This window comes from Dermochelys coriacea, chromosome 4, assembly GCF_009764565.3.
Source record: "Dermochelys coriacea isolate rDerCor1 chromosome 4, rDerCor1.pri.v4, whole genome shotgun sequence".
Taxonomy (NCBI): Eukaryota; Metazoa; Chordata; order Testudines; family Dermochelyidae; genus Dermochelys; species Dermochelys coriacea.
The window spans coordinates 113,637,770-113,654,323 of NC_050071.1; the positions used below are offsets into that span (position 1 = coordinate 113,637,770).

Genomic DNA, 16,554 nt, shown 5'->3' on the forward strand with positions numbered 1-16,554 from the left:
AAAAGTTCATGGTGTCATAGGATAGTGATATGGTCTTGACAAAGCCGATGAAAGTTCTCTGGCACACTCATAGATTCATAGATTCATAGATACTAAGGTCAGAAGGGACCATTCTGATCATCTAGTCCGACCTCCTGCACAGCGCAGGCCACAGAATGTCACTCACCCACTCCTATGAAAAACCACACCCATGTCTGAGCTATTGAAGTCCTTAAATCATGGTTCAAAACTTCAAGGAGCAGAGAAGCCTCCCTCCAGTCAACCATGCCCCATGCTACAGAGGAAGGCAAAAAAACCTCCAGGGCCTCTCCAATCTGCCCTGGAGGAAAATTCCTTCCCGACCCCAAATATGGCAATCAGTACCTGTGAGCTCAAAAAAGGGCAGTGGTTAGATTCCTGGGTCTTGTGTGCCACTTCTGTTGGAGGAGGAGGGTGGAAGAGAGGAGTATGACGCCCTAGCCAACTACTGCTGCCCTTAGGGACCAAAAGTCTTAGAGCTTGGGGAGTGGTGCCTGTCTTGTGCTAAAAAGCGCAAGTGAGAATTCTGCCAAAATTGTATCTTCAGAGAAGCAGAATTACAAGATAAGTAATCCTGCTTTATAAGGTTCTCCACATTCTTTGCCATGACATTTGGGCTGCTGACATTGGGTTCCAATATTGCTGGAATATTTAAAGCACAATTAAAACATAATGAAACTAAGGTTAACCATAGAAGCCATCTTTTTTTGTCAAAATAAAATGTGATTCAGACATGTAAGGGTTCATTGTTGAATGGGATATGGAGATTTAGCCATTCAACTCCATTGGATGATATTTGTATCTGAGAGTAAATCCCATGTATTACATTGAAAACTCATCTTATGTCAGCAAGAGTAGAAACAATAAGAGAGTAATGATCTATTTCGATAATCTTTCTAACTGTATTCTTATTCAGTGCTAATTTTTTTTTTTGCTTTGTTGATTTGGCAGACCTTTTATATTACAGCAGAAGGTGGGATTTTACGTAATTTTGGTGTTTCTCAAACTATGGTCTATGGCAAAGTTGTGAGTGATCTGACGAGACCTGACTAGTCACATGATGCTGTCTCTTTTCCTTTTTCCAGCTGGTAAACTGCATTAAAAGATGGCTAAAATATGTTACACTTCTAATACTACTTTTCTGTGTTGGAAAAATTAAGCAATTGCTGTTTTTGCCATAGGGATGTTATGTGAACACAAATTAAAGGAGATATGTCCCCATCATTGAAAATGGGAAAGGAAATTGTTCCCTAAGACAATAGTTTCTCTATTAGAACATGGAAAAAGTTTGAGAAATCCAATGTTAGTTTATTACAGAACTACATTTCTAATGATTTCTTACCAACTTGTCTCAGCAATACTGAATTGACAATGTGGACAATGAAAATTAACTTAATGTGTAAGTAGAACAGCTCTTTGTCAAACTTAATCTTTGGAATATTCTGACTTCCTCAGAAAAACAATCAATACTAAGGATTAATTGTCTGTAAAACTGCATTTTTAAAATAAATAATATTTTGTTTGCTATAGTAAAAATTCATTCTTAAAGTAACATTTTTGGACTACACTGTAACTTGTAGCTTTATTTAATTCACTTGCACTATTTTTGTTTAAACAACTTTCACATCTGAAACCACAGACCTAGAAGTCTACAAGACAGATTTCAGCTCAGTATATTTTAAAAATCAAAGGGCTAGATTCTGGCCTCTTACTTATATTAAGTAGTAATACCTTACTTCCCAGGTAATCTCACTGATTTCCATAGAATTACAGATGGAGTAAGGTAGAAAGGGATTCAAAATCTGGGCCAAAATGATTAAATTTCTTAAGTATTTTATCATTATTAAAAGAAAGATAATAAAAGAAAATTGTTTATTTATATTAATGCATGTGTTTCATGTGTTCTTTTCCCCCCCAGATCTTCCTCAGAACTGTGATCCTAACATTCCCCTAGTTGCTCAGGAATTAATGAAAAAGATGATCCGTCAGTTTGCAATTGAATACATTTCAAAAAGTAGCAAAATTCAAGAGAATAGAAATGGTTCATCATTTGAACCAAGTCTGATATGTAAAAATATCCAAATGAACCAAACGGAAAACTCCCTTCAGGAAGAACAGGATAGCCCTCTAGACCTCACTGTGAATAGAACTCAAGAACAGAAAACTCAGCAAGGTAAGTCTTTTGTGTCTGTTTCTTTAATATCCTGCTGTTTTGAAATTGTTTTCATGTAGAATTGTCTTATTGTTCAAATCTGAACAATTTAAAATAATCACTATTTTAAAATGTTTGTCTATCCAAAGTAGCATTCAGTACATTAAAATAAATTCTATTGTAGATTATTAAAATCCATGTACAAAAAAATCAGTTATTGCATGATTGATTTTCTGTATTTTTTTCAGCATTAACAAATGGTTCCCTAAACAGCTGCAGAAATCTCATAGGAAAACTTTGAAAAAATTCTTTCAAAAAAACATTTTTGTTTGTGTGCCATGTTTCCCTAAAAGCTAAATATCCCCACTCCTGGATCCATGCACTCAGTGACTGGTGGTGATTCAGCAACCTTTGGAACAGTAAGGCTCTTAAACCACCTCACCAATGGGCAGCATAAACCTGTTGAAGTGTGATCTACTGCTTGCTTCCCTCATTTACTTTTTGTACCATTAACAGGAGGGAAGTATATATTACACCTGTTTGGTCACTAAGAAAGCGAGGAAACCAGCGTATGATGACTTTATTGAAGAAATGGGATTTAGAAGCATGAAAGAGAGGGAGAGAAGATACTGGTGGATAAGTGGATGGTGTTCCAAGCATAGAGGGCAGTATGAAAGGAGGCACAAAGTCCGAACAGGAAAAGATGAAGGGAAAAGTAAGGATAGAAATTTAGTAGACGTGTATGAGGAAGTTTTAAATGGAGATTCTGTACATGTAGGGATGAGATATTGCAGAACACTGAAAGTAAGGACAAGAAGCTTGAATTTGTGTTTTGGGGGAGTGGAGTGTTGTGTGGTTTGTTTTTTAAAGATGCTAATAAAGGGAATCAGGTGGAATGATGGCATAGTGACAACAGGTGGTGGGATTTTGAATAGATTGAAGGAGGCAGGAGGTAGACAAGATGTTAGGATTGGTAATAAGTTCTTTTTGGATATTTGGCTCATTATGTTTGAGCTGGTTGTGGAACATTAAGGAAATATCAGAGACAAATGAAGTTTTATGACTGGAGACCATCATGATATAGATATACAATTAACTGTTGTATCACTCCCAGCCTTTCGTCCGGCTTTTTTCATTTTTTCCTGCCTAATTTACCATATCTCTTCCATTTTTACCTGCTTCTGTCCTTACAACCTTTCTTTGTTGGTATTTTTATTATGGGGGGGGGAATGCTGATATAACTTGACACATTAACTTATTAAATTGTATCTCAGCCTCGCAGTTTTAGTTTGTTTTTATAGACTTGTTAGTAACCGTTATAGAAACAGTGTAGGAAGAGATCTGGGATATCCTTTTTGCCGCTGACTGACTCTAGGTACTGCTTTTCTTCTAGTACAGTATAGTAAGAGGTGCTGTTTTAGGCTGAAGCTCTCAGTAAAAACTCAGTATTTTGTTGAGAAATGGGAGGGATGGAGATATGAAGAGGATGAATATAGCTCCACTACCCAAAGAGGTGGCACTAGTCAGAATAGTTCCTTTGGGTCTCCAGGCCTGAATTTGGTCAAGCAGCAGTTCTGAGGGAAAGGTTGGTGATTCTGCCATGGCATTTGCAACTCTGAGATTAGGGCCCCTTTGTGCATATGCATTAAGATACAGTCTTTAATTATAGAATCATCATCATGCTATTTTTCCACATGGATGCACCTCCCCTCACTACTTATGCTCTGCTCTCACCCTCTGTGTTCCATTCAAAACGCATTGTTCATTTCTCCGGGGCACCAGCAACCAGAAGCATTGATAGCACAGGAGAGAGAGACTCCCTCCTCTCATTTCCTGTGCCAAACACCATGGTGGCCCCTGATGGCTGGGCAGAGCAATTGCAGGGGAAATCCTGCTCACCACTTGCAGCCCTGGTGCAAACCCAGTACAGACAGAATCTTCATTGACTGTTTCTACCAAACAGTCTCAAGTGAGTATGTGTGAACTGCAGGGTTTTTTTGTTTTTGTTTTTTTATATTTATAATTTGGCCAGATTTGGGCAGTTTTTTTCATGAGAGCAGCAAAAGGCATATTCCTGATACCAGGGCAGCACCACCTTACACCATACCCTCCAGTTTCACATCCCTGCTCTAAAGCATGGAGATGCTAGTGTCTTAGTGAAATGTTTGTAAGAATTTTTCAAGATGGGCAGAACAACACAATTCTTTCCAGCCTTGTTCTGAGAAAAACCTTAAACTTTTTGGTGAAATATTCTAAGAACATTTAGCCATCCAGCATGGAAAATTCAGCCCAAATGGTTGAAGTTTAGCTAAGTTAAATGAAAGCAACTAATGGAAAGTGTTAGGCGAGTTTTACTTTTGGTATTGCTACCAGTTCTGCCTGTAATATGTTATGCGCTTGCTCAGGGAACTGTGCCAGGAATTGTGGGATAGATGCAACGATCTATAGGCCCTGCAACACTTGCAGGAATTGTTATATGAGGATGGGCACACTGTGTACACCTGAAGCAGAGTGGTTAATAAGGATAGATTGTACTGTTGCTTCAGGTGCAATTTTCTCATATAAGTGCAGCCATAGCAGAGCTGGGAATTGCCGTGTTTGTCACAGAGGAGAATCATAAGGCCCTCCCCCAGTTACTTTGTCAAAGGAAGAGATGCAGGAGCAGAGTCTGGGGAGTCACAATACTGGACGAATATGCCTGTCAAGGCTGAATCTCCACTCTGTCACTTTGAGTACAGAAGGTGGGGGCCCGTAAGGATTTTAAAAATACTTGCCACTCGAGGCTTATATCAAACTCCCAAGTTTCAGCTTTTCTCTGACCTTGGCTTGGTAAACGCTGCCACCACCCAAATGCAAAAAACCCCTTGGACCCAGGAAGGAGCACTTAGGAATTCCTCCCTGTGGGGTACCCTCAAGCTCCCGCCCCCCCCTCCTCCCCACAGGGAAGAGCTGAGAAAGAAGACAAAGGAAATTAGCTGTTGCTACCAGCTAATCAAACAACATGTATAAACCTCTTAGGACACCAAAAATCCAATCCTGTTCTTAAAAAAGGTAAATTTTATTAAACACAAAAAGGAAGAAAATACGTCTGGAACTTAAGCTTTTGCTAGATTTTAGAAGAGCAATTTCAAAAATTAAGCACCCAAAATAGCTTTCTAGCTTAAAGGTTACAAGCAAACAAAAGCATCTGGGGTTAGCATAGAGGATTTCACAAGTCTTAGAAATAAACCTAATCACGTCTTTCTAAATGTTCCTAATTTACTTACATATTTGGGTTGTTGAAAGTTCTAAATATGATCTGATGTTTTCATATCTGGTTAAAACTTTATGCAGCATTCCTGCTGGCCGTCTCTTCAGTCCAGAGAGAGCAATAGACCAAGGGAAAGTTTTCTTTCCCAATTTAAAGAAGTTCTAGCCTTCCCGTTGGCTCTTTTGGTCAGGTGCCCACTTTTTTTTCCCTTTACCTCGGGGACTTTTTAACTCTTTACAGGTACAGCAAGTAGAGAACAGCTACCGAGAGGGATTTTACAGCTACCAGACTGTGTGTACATCAAAGGGAGCTACCCCCTCCACTTCATTTATCTCACACACGCCAAATCACAGATGGTGCTGGCCAGCCTGGTTCAGGTTAGGTCCACACCGTCTGGAATTTCTTCCCAGAGGTTTAGGAAACAGAGTTAATAAAATACGTGCACCTCTGATTTTACTAATAATTATATAAATAACTAAGCAGTACTTTTTCCATTTCAAGGACTACAATGACTTAGAATGTAGGTACATTTTTACCCACCTGATTCTGGGAAACTTTCCTGGGAGATTTCAGAGTAGCAGCCGTGTTAGTCTGTATTCGCAAAAAGAAAAGGAGTACTTGTGGCACCTTAGAGACTAACAAATTTATTAGAGCATAAGCTTTCGTGAGCTACAGCTCACTTCATCGGATGCATTTGGTGGAAAAAACAGAGGAGAGATTTATATACACACACACAGAGAACATGAAACAATGGGTTTATCATACACACTGTAAGGAGAGTGATCACTTAAGATAAGCCATCACCAACAGCAGGGGGGGAAAGGAGGAAAACCTTCCATGGTGACAAGCAGGTAGGCTAATTCCAGCAGTTAACAAGAATATCAGAGGAACAGTGGGGGGTGGGGTGGGGGGGGAGAAATACCATGGGGAAATAGTTTTACTTTGTGTAATGACTCATCCATTCCCAGTCTCTATTCAGGCCTAAGTTAATTGTATCCAGTTTGCAAATTAATTCCAATTCAGCAGTCTCTCGTTGGAGTCTGTTTTTGAAGCTTTTTTGTTGAAGTATAGCCACTCTTAGGTCTGTGATCGAGTGACCAGAGAGATTGAAGTGTTCTCCAACTGGTTTTTGAATGTTATAATTCTTGACGTCTGATTTGTGTCCATTCATTCTTTTACGTAGAGACTGTCCAGTTTGGCCAATGTACATGGCAGAGGGGCATTGCTGGCACATGATGGCATATATCACATTGGTAGATGCGCAGGTGAACGAGCCTCTGATAGTGTGGCTGATGTGATTAGGCCCTATGATGGTATCCCCTGAATAGATATGTGGACAGAGTTGGCAATGGGCTTTGTTGCAAGGATAGGTTCCTGGGTTAGTGGTTCTGTTGTGTGATGTGTGGTTGCTGGTGAGCATTTGCTTCAGATTGGGGGGCTGTCTGTAAGCAAGGACTGGTCTGTCTCCCAAGATCTGAGAGAGCGATGGCTCGTCCTTCAGGATAGGTTGTAGATCCTTGATGATGCGTTGGAGAGGTTTTAGTTGGGGGCTGAAGATGATGGCTAGTGGCGTTCTGTTGTTTTCTTTGTTGGGCCTGTCCTGTAGTAGGTGACTTCTGGGTACTCTTCTGGCTCTGTCAATCTGTTTCTTCACTTCAGCAGGTGGGTATTGTAGTTGTAGGAATGCATGATAGAGATCTTGTAGGTGTTTGTCTCTGTCTGAGGGGTTGGAGCAAATGCGGTTATATCGTAGCGCTTGGCTGTAGACAATGGATCGAGTGGTATGATCTGGATGAAAGCTAGAGGCATGTAGGTAGCAATAGCGGTCAGTAGGTTTCCGATATAGGGTGGTGTTTATGTGACCATCGCTTATTAGCACCGTAGTGTCCAGGAAGTGGATCTCTTGTGTGGACTGGTCCAGGCTGAGGTTGATGGTGGGATGGAAATTGTTGAAATCATGGTGGAATTCCTCAAGAGCTTCTTTTCCATGGGTCCAGATGATGAAGATGTCATCAATGTAGCGCAAGTAGAGTAGGGGCATTAGGGGACGAGAGCTGAGGAAGCGTTGTTCTAAGTCAGCCATAAAAATGTTGGCATACTGTGTGGCCATGCGGGTACCCATCGCAGTGCCGCTGATTTGAAGGTATACATTGTCACCAAATGTGAAATAGTTATGGGTCAGGACAAAGTCACAAAGTTCTGCCACCAGGTTAGCCGTGACAGTATCGGGGATACTGTTCCTGACGGCTCGTAGTCCATCTTTGTGTGGAATGTTGGTGTAGAGGGCTTCTACATCCATAGTGGCTAGGATGGTGTTTTTAGGAAGATCACCAATGGACTGTAGTTTCCTCAGGAAATCGGTGGTGTCTCGAAGATAGCTGGGAGTGCTGGTAACGAAGGGCCTGAGGAGGGAGTCTACATAGCCAGACAATCCTGCTGTCAGGGTGCCAATGCCTGAGATGATGGGGCGTCCAGGATTTCCAGGTTTATGGATCTTGGGTAGCAGATAGAATACCCCAGGTCGGGGCTCCAGGGGTGTGTCTGTGCGGATTTGTTCTTGTGCTTTTTCAGGGAGTTTCTTGAGCAAATGCTGTAGTTTCTTTTGGTAACTCTCAGTGGGATCAGAGGGTAATGGCTTGTAGAAAGTGGTGTTGGAGAGCTGCCTAGTAGCCTCTTGTTCATACTCCGACCTATTCATGATGACGACAGCACCTCCTTTGTCAGCCTTTTTGATTATGATGTCAGAGTTGTTTCTGATGGCACTGTGTTCTGCATGGCTGAGGTTATGGGGTAAGCGATGCTGCTTTTCCACAATTTCAGCTTGTGCACGTCGGCGGAAGCAGTCTATGTAGAAATCCAGGCTGCTGTTTCGACCTTCAGGAGGAGTCCACCCAGAATCCTTCTTTTTGTAGTGTTGGCAGGAAGGTCTCTGTGGGTTAATATGTTGGTCAGAGGTGTGTTGGAAATATTCCTTGAGTCTGAGACGTCGAAAATAGGATTCTAGGTCACCACAGAACTGTATCATGTTCGTGGGGGTGGAGGGGCAAAAGGAGAGGCCCCGAGATAGGACAGATTCTTCTGCTGGGCTAAGAGTATAGTTGGATAGATTAACAATATTGCTGGGTGGGTTACGGGAACCATTGTTTTGGCCCCTTGTGGCATATAGTAGTTTAGATAGCTTAGTGTCCTTTTTCTTTTGTAGAGAATCAAAGTGTGTTTTGTAAATGGCTTGTCTAGTTTTTGTAAAGTCCAGCCACGAGGAAGTTTGTGTGGAAGGTTGGTTCTTTATGAGAGTATCCAGTTTTGAGAGCCTCTGTCCACATATCTATTCAGGGGATACCATCATAGGGCCTAATCACATCAGCCACACTATCAGAGGCTCGTTCACCTGCGCATCTACCAATGTGATACATGCCATCATGTGCCAGCAATGCCCCTCTGCCATGTACATTGGCCAAACTGGACAGTCTCTACGTAAAAGAATGAATGGACACAAATCAGACGTCAAGAATTATAACATTCAAAAACCAGTTGGAGAACACTTCAATCTCTCTGGTCACTCGATCACAGACCTAAGAGTGGCTATCCTTCAACAAAAAAGCTTCAAAAACAGACTCCAACGAGAGACTGCTGAATTGGAATTAATTTGCAAACTGGATACAATTAACTTAGGCTTGAATAGAGACTGGGAATGGATGAGTCATTACACAAAGTAAAACTATTTCCCCATGGTATTTCTCCCCCCCCACCCCATCCCCCACTGTTCCTCTGATATTCTTGTTAACTGCTGGAATTAGCCTACCTGCTTGTCACCATGGAAGGTTTTCCTCCTTTCCCCCCCCCGCTGCTGGTGATGGCTTATCTTAAGTGATCACTCTCCTTACAGTGTGTATGATAAACCCATTGTTTCATGTTCTCTGTGTGTGTGTATATAAATCTCTCCTCTGTTTTTTCCACCAAATGCATCCGATGAAGTGAGCTGTAGCTCACGAAAGCTTATGCTCTAATAAATTTGTTAGTCTCTAAGGTGCCACAAGTACTCCTTTTCTTTTTCCTGTGAGAGTGCATCAGCCACGTTGTTAGAAGCTCCTGAAATGTGTTGTAATTTAAAATTAAAGTCCTGAAGAGCTAAACTCCACTGAAGAAGTTTTTTGTTAGTCTCTTTGACTGTGTGAAGTCACTTCAGTGCAGCATGGTCAGTCTGCAGGTGGAACAAATATATGGACGTAGCTTCTGCAGAGCATATACAATGGCACAGCATTCTTTTTCTGAGACTGAAAAGTGGCTTTTCCTCTCAGAAATTTTTTTGCTCAGAAACAGGACAGGATGGAATTGTTGATCTGGTCCTTCCTGCATTAAAACTGCTCCCACACCACGCTCGGATGCATCTGTGGTTACGATGAGCGGTTAGTTGAAGTCTGGGGCCATCAGTACAGGGTCAGACGTAAGGGCCGCCTTAAGCTGGTTAAAGGCTTTCTGACGCTTCTCAGTCCACTGAACAGCATTTGGTTGTTTTTTCCTGGTCAAGTCTGTCATTGGGGTGGCTATTTGGCTGTAGTTTGGTACAAATCATTAGTAATACCCGGCCAAGCCCAAGAAGGATTGGACCTGCTTCTTTGAGTTAGAGACAGGCCAATTTGGGATAGCATTTATCTTAGCCTGTAGGGGGTTGATAGTACCTTGACCCACCTAACGTTCAAGGCCTTAATCGTTAATCCTGCCTCTCTTATGCACTGGAAGACAACTTGGAGGTATTCCAGGTGTTCTGCCCATGAATCTGAGAATATAGCCACATCGTCAAGCTAGGCGACGGCAAATTCCCCAAATCCAGCCAGAAGATTATGTTTCAATCTTTGGAAGATGGTGGGTCCATTTTGCAGTCCGAAAGGGAGCACATTAAATTCATACAGCCCTGCATGGGTGATGAAAGCTGACCTTTCCTTGGCTGGGTCATCTAGTTGCACTTGCCAGTACCACTTAGTTAAGTCTAAGGTGGAGATGAACTGGGCACATCCCACTTTCTCCAATAGCTCATCTGTGCGTGGCATTGGATAGTTTTCTGGGCAAGTTACAGCATTTAGTTTATAGTCCACACAAAAGTGAATTTCTCCATCCGGTTTGGGAACCAAAACCACTGGAGATGCCCATGCACTCTCAAAGGAGCGGATTACACCCATCTGTAACATATCCTTGATCTCTCTTTCTATTGTGGTTTTGGCTTGAGGAGCCATCCTGTAGGGTTGGGCTCCAATTGGGCAAGCATCGCCTGTGTCAGTGGAGTGGTATGCACATTCTGTCCGTCCTAGGGTGGCTGAAAACATTGGCTCAAAGCTAGTGCATAGCCCCCTTTCTTTTTTCTTTACCTGGGGGACTTTTTAACCCTTTACAGGTAAAGCAAGTAGAGAACAGCTACCAAGAGGAATTTTACAGCAAACTGGCTGGCTGGGTGTCCATCAAAGGGAGCTACTCCCTTGCCCCCCTCATTCCCCACTTCATTTATCATAATGCCCTTCAGCTTCTTGACTGTTAAACTGGACTGGACTGTTGAAAAATACTGGTCTGACAGAAAAGGGTCAGAATGCTACTTGTGGCACCAAACTGGTGACCCAGGCTTTGGTTCCCAGATGGGGTAAGAAGACACTGCTTGCTATTTTTATTCAGCTATGACCTTTTCTCTGGACTTAATGCTTCCTCTGAATCCAGCAGCATTAAACCTCACAATGACAAAGGCTAACACCATTAATATATGTCAGACACTCAGGTAAACATCAAAACCTAATGCATGAAGTCTACAGCATCCTAAGCATTTTGCAGATTTTACTTTCACAATATGGTCTGTTGTTTGGGTGTCCACTAATTCAGTAGCTTCGCCCTTGGGTATTATGATGAATTCAAATAACTCCAGACGAGTTTGCACACATGTCAAGAGATTTTTAAAATACATGAATGTTATTGAAACCTCCAGAAATTAAGATATTTCTCATATAGACGCTCAAACTGGTACTCTATTCTTTAACCAAAAAAACATTTGAACCATTCCAAGAGGTGGTATTGTACTTCCTGTTCTTCAGAGTGGCCTTACTCATGCCTTTTGTTTCTGACAGGATGATGGCCAAACTTGGAGAATTGTTATAAAATAATAATACTTTACATTCCATCAACAGAAGATAGTACTCTGTGTTCTATCCAATTTCTTCCCAAAAGTCAACACTGAGTTCACAATTACCAAAACACTGATCTGATATCATTTTGCCAAACCCATTATTTCTAGAAGTCAGTTTCATAATAGTCTTGGTCTGCTTGAAGATTAGAGATTTATTAGTGCTACCTATAGCTGAATTAAGCCATGATTTAAACTATACAGAGTTATTACTCTTATTGACTTATAAAAAATCCTGATTTTTCCCCTTAAATTATTAATTAGATTTTCCAGAAATATCAATGCATCCAGGACATTAATCCATCCCTTTGAGATTGCAGAGATTGTCCTACTGCATCAAGCATCTCCTAGTTCAATGGCAAAAAATGTTCACTGATGACAAAATCAATGAGAAGAAAAAGCCTGTGGACTGAGAATTGTAAATAGTCTAACTTTCCTCCATAATCTGCTCCTCTCTCTGCATGTCCACAGTATAAGGAATAGAGCTGCAGTCTCCATTTTTTTACTTTTTATATTGCTCATTGTTATCTATGTTTACTGTGTGTACTGAACAAACAAAGTATATAGTTAGACCAAGAATACAGTCTGTAAAGGAATTCAGTTAAGGATAGAGATATAAGTCTATCTGCCAAGATGCTGGTGATGGATTCATCCACTGTTGGATGGGGAGCTTATCTGTATTAATGGAGCTGCCCTTTGAACCTTTGGCATCCTGTGCTTTATATCGCCTGCCTATGAAGACCATCTACTTTTGATATATTTTCAAAGTATTTGAATGAAAACCGCCTTTTGGTTAAATCCCTGGCTGTGCTAACTGTAGCCTGCGGAGTTCTTCAATTCATAGATTCCAAGGCTGGAAGGAACCACTATGATCATCTAGTCTGACTTCCTGTATAATACAGGCCTTGCAACTCCCCCAAAATAATTCATAGAGCATATCTTTTAGGAAAACGTCCACTCTTGATTTAAAATTGACATTGATGGAGAATCCACCACAACCTTTGGTAAGTTTTTCCAGTGGTTTAATTACCCGCATTTAAAAATTTGCACCTAATTTCTACCTTTGTCTAGCTTCAAATTCCAGCCATGGGATCATTTTATACCTTTCTTTTTGAAATTGAAGAGCCCATTATGATATATTTATTCCTCATATAGATACTTATAGACTGTAATCAGATCATTCCTTAACCATTTCTTTTTGTTAAGTTAAATAGATTGAGCTCCTTGTGTCTATCACTATAAGGCATGCTTTCTAATCCTTTAATCATTCTCATGGCTCTTCTCTGAACCATCTTCAGTTTACCAACTTTCATCTTGAATAGTGGACACTAGAACTGGACACAGTACTCCAATAGCAGTCACATTAGTACCAAATACTTAGGTGAAATAACATCTCTACTCTTACTTGAGAGTCCCCTGTTTATGCACGCCAGGATTGCATTAGCACTCTTTGGCCACAGCATTGCACTGGGAACTCACGTGCAGCTGATCATCTGCCATCATGCCCAAATTTTTTTGAGTCACTTCTTCCCAGGATAGAGTCACCCATCCTGTAAGTATGGCTTACATTCTTTTCTTTAATGTATATGTTTACATTTAGCCACATTAACACATGTACTGTTTGCTTCCACCGACTTTACCAAGTGGTCTATATTGCTTTGTACTGGTGACCTATACTCTTTGTTATTCACCACTCCCCTCCCAGTTTTTGTGTCATCTACAAACTTTGTCAGTGATGATTTTATATTTTTTCCAGGTCATTATTAAAAACGTTAAATAGTGTAGGGCTAAGAACCAATCCCTGAGGGACCCTGCTGGAAACACACTCACTTGCTGATTCCCCATTTACAGTTACATTTTGAGACCTATCAGTTAAACAGCTTTGAATCCATTTATAGTGTATTGGGTTAATTTTATATCCTTCTAGTTTTTAATTAAAATGTCATGCTGTACCAAGTTAACCACCTTACAGAAGTGTAAGTATGTTACATTGACACCATTACCTTTATCAACCAAACTCATTATCTCATGAAGAAAATAACAGGTTAGTTTGACAGCATCTATTTTCCATAAACCCATTTAGATTGGCATTAATTATATTACCTCCTTAATTCTTTATTAATCAAGTCCTGTATCAGTTGCTCCATCATCTTGCCCATGATGAATGTCAGATTGGCAGGCTATAATTAACCAAGTCATCCTTTTTACCCTTTTTAAATATGTGGCACAACATTAGCTTGCTTCCAGTTGTCAGAAGTTGAACTTCTCTGGTTTTCCAAGACTTATTGAAAATCAACATTACTGGTTCAGCAAGCTCCTTAGCCAGCCTTTTTGAAACTTTGTTGCAAATTATCCAGACTTAAAACTGTTTAACTTTAGTAGCTGCTGTCGAACATTCTCCTGAGATACTAGTGGAATGGAAAGAGTGTTATATATGATACAACTAAATCATCTTTTTTCCCCCAAATACAGAAGAGAAATATTTACTAAACACTTCTGCTTTTTCTGCATTATTATTGATAATTCTACCATTTCCATCTAGTAGTGGACCAATATATCGAAATATACACAAAATATATCAGAACGACAGAACAGGTAGTGCTGGTGGGGGAGTGGTGCTATATGTGAAAGAAAGTGTAGAGTCAAATGAAATAAAAATCTTAAAATGAACCCAGCTGTACCATACAATTTGTATGGATAGTAATTCCATTCTTGAATAGTAAGAATATAGCAGTAGGGATATACTACTGACCACCTGACCAAGGATGCTGATAGTGACTGAGAAATGCTCAGGGAAATTAGAGAAGCGATACAATTAAAATAATAATAATTAATAATGAAGGATTTCAGCTATCCCCATGTTGACTGGGTACATGTTTTCTCAAGATGAGATGCACAGATAAAGTTTCTTGACACCTTAAATGACTACTTCTTGGAGCAGCTAATCTTGGAACCCAGAAGAGAGGCAATTCTTGATTTAGCCCTAAGTGGAGCACAGGATCTGGTCCAATAGGTGAATATAGCTTGTCCACCACAGTAGCATTTAATTTCTGAAAGGGGAGCTACACAAAAATGAGGAAGTTAGTTAAACGGAAATCAAAAGGTACAGTGCCAAAAGTGAAATCCCTGCAAGCTGCATGGAAAATTTTTAAAGACACCATAATAGAGACTCAACTTAAATGTATAACCCAGATTAAAAAACATAGAGGACCAAAAAAGTGTCAGCGTAGCTAAACAACAATGTAAAAGAAGCAGTTAGAGGCAAAAAGGCATCCTTTAAAAAGTGGAAGTTAAATTCTATTGAGGAAAATAGAATGGAGCATAAACTCTGGCAAGTAAAGGCTAAAAAAGAATTTGAATTTGAAGAACAGCTAGCAAAAGACTCAAAAAGTAATAGCAAAATTTTTTTTAAGTACATCAGAAATAGGAAGCCTGCTAAACAACCAATGCCTCACTGGATGATCGAGATGCTACAGGAGCATTCAAGGACAATAAGGCCATTGTGCAGAAACAAAATGAATTATTTGTATTGATCTTCACGGCTGAGGATGTGGGGGAGATTCCCAAACCTGAGACGTTCTTTTTAGGTGACAAATCTGAGGAACTATCCCAGATTGAGGTGTCAGTAGAGGAGGTTTTGGAACAAATTGATAAACTAAACAGTAATAAGTCACCAGGACCAGAATGTATTCACCCAAGAGTCCTGAAGGACCTCAAATGTGAAATTGCAGAAGTATTAACTGTAGTCTGTACCCTTCTGTACCCTATCGTTTAAATCAGCTTCTCTACCAGATGACTGGAGGATAGCTAATGTGATGTCAATTTTTAAAAAGGGCCCCAGAAGTGATCCTGGCAATTACAGGCAAACTTCAGTACCAGGCAAACTGGTTGAAAATATAGTAAAGAACAAAATTTCAGACACATAGATGAACGTAATTTGTTGGGGAAGAGTCAACACTGTTTTTGTAAAGGGAAATCATGCCTCGCCAATCTACTAGAATTCTTTGAGGGTGTCAACAAGCATGTGGACCAGGGGGATCCAGTACATATAGTGTACTTAAATGTTCAGAAAGCCTTTGATAAGGTCCCTCACCACAGGCTCTTAAGCAAAGCAAGCTGGCATGGGATAAGAGGGGTCACCAAATGAAATTAATAGGCAGCAAGTTTAAACCAACAGGATGTATTTCTTCACACAACGCACAGTCAACCCGTGGAACTCTTTGCAAAAAGATGTGAAGGCCAAGACTATAAAAGGGTTAAAAAAAGAAATACATACATTCATGGAGGATAGGTCTCTCAATCGCTATTAGCCAGGATGGGCAGGGATGGTGTCCCTAGCCTCTGTTTGCCAAAAGCTGGGAATGGGTGACATGGGATGGATCACTTGATGATTACCTGCTTTGTTCGTTCCCTCTAAAGTACCTGGCATTGGCCACTGTCAGAAGAAAGTATACTGTGCTAGATGGACCTTTGGTCTGACCCAGTATGGCTGTTCTTATGTTCTTATTACCATTGTTAGGATTCTTTTTGTTCTTAATTGACTTTAAAAACTCCTTTAATCCAGCTGGCCATAGATTTTGCCTTGTGTCCCTTTTCTTCCCTTACCATTTTTATACAAGTCTTAGCTTCTGATTTGTATTTCTTACTGTTAACTTCCCCTTTCATCTATTTGTAATATTTTTTAAAAAAAAATTTAGAATTGCCTTCACTTCCCCTCCAAACCAAGTTGTTGTTTTAATCAATATGGCCTTCTGATTGTGGCTTTTTTGGGCAACTAGTAAAGCATTCTTAAACAATTCCCAATTATTCACATTTTTCTGATTAAATTCTTCCTTGCATCTAATTCAGCTCATAATTGTTTTCAATTTTGTGAAATTGATCTTTTTAAAGCATCAAATAAATATTTATATCATTGGTTTAGGCTTTATTCTGTTTGCACATTAGAAATGTAATCAAGTTGTGATCACTTGTACC

The 16,554-nt window shown here is 40.2% G+C and overlaps 1 protein-coding gene across 21 annotated transcripts in view; it reads left to right on the forward strand.

The window, feature by feature from the left end:
- LCORL (ligand dependent nuclear receptor corepressor like) overlaps positions 1-16,554 on the forward strand; it is a 182,265-nt gene that overhangs the window by 108,053 nt on the left and 57,658 nt on the right. For 19 of the 21 annotated variants that reach the window (XM_043514084.1, XM_043514082.1, XM_043514083.1 and 16 more), the window contains one exon: positions 1,937-2,191. In XM_043514084.1, the coding sequence (XP_043370019.1) occupies positions 1,937-2,191 (255 nt within the window). Of the gene's footprint in view, positions 1-1,936; positions 2,192-3,952; positions 4,140-16,554 lie in introns of those variants that run through there. The other 2 variants (XR_006281185.1, XM_043514095.1) reach the window with 2 other exon arrangements.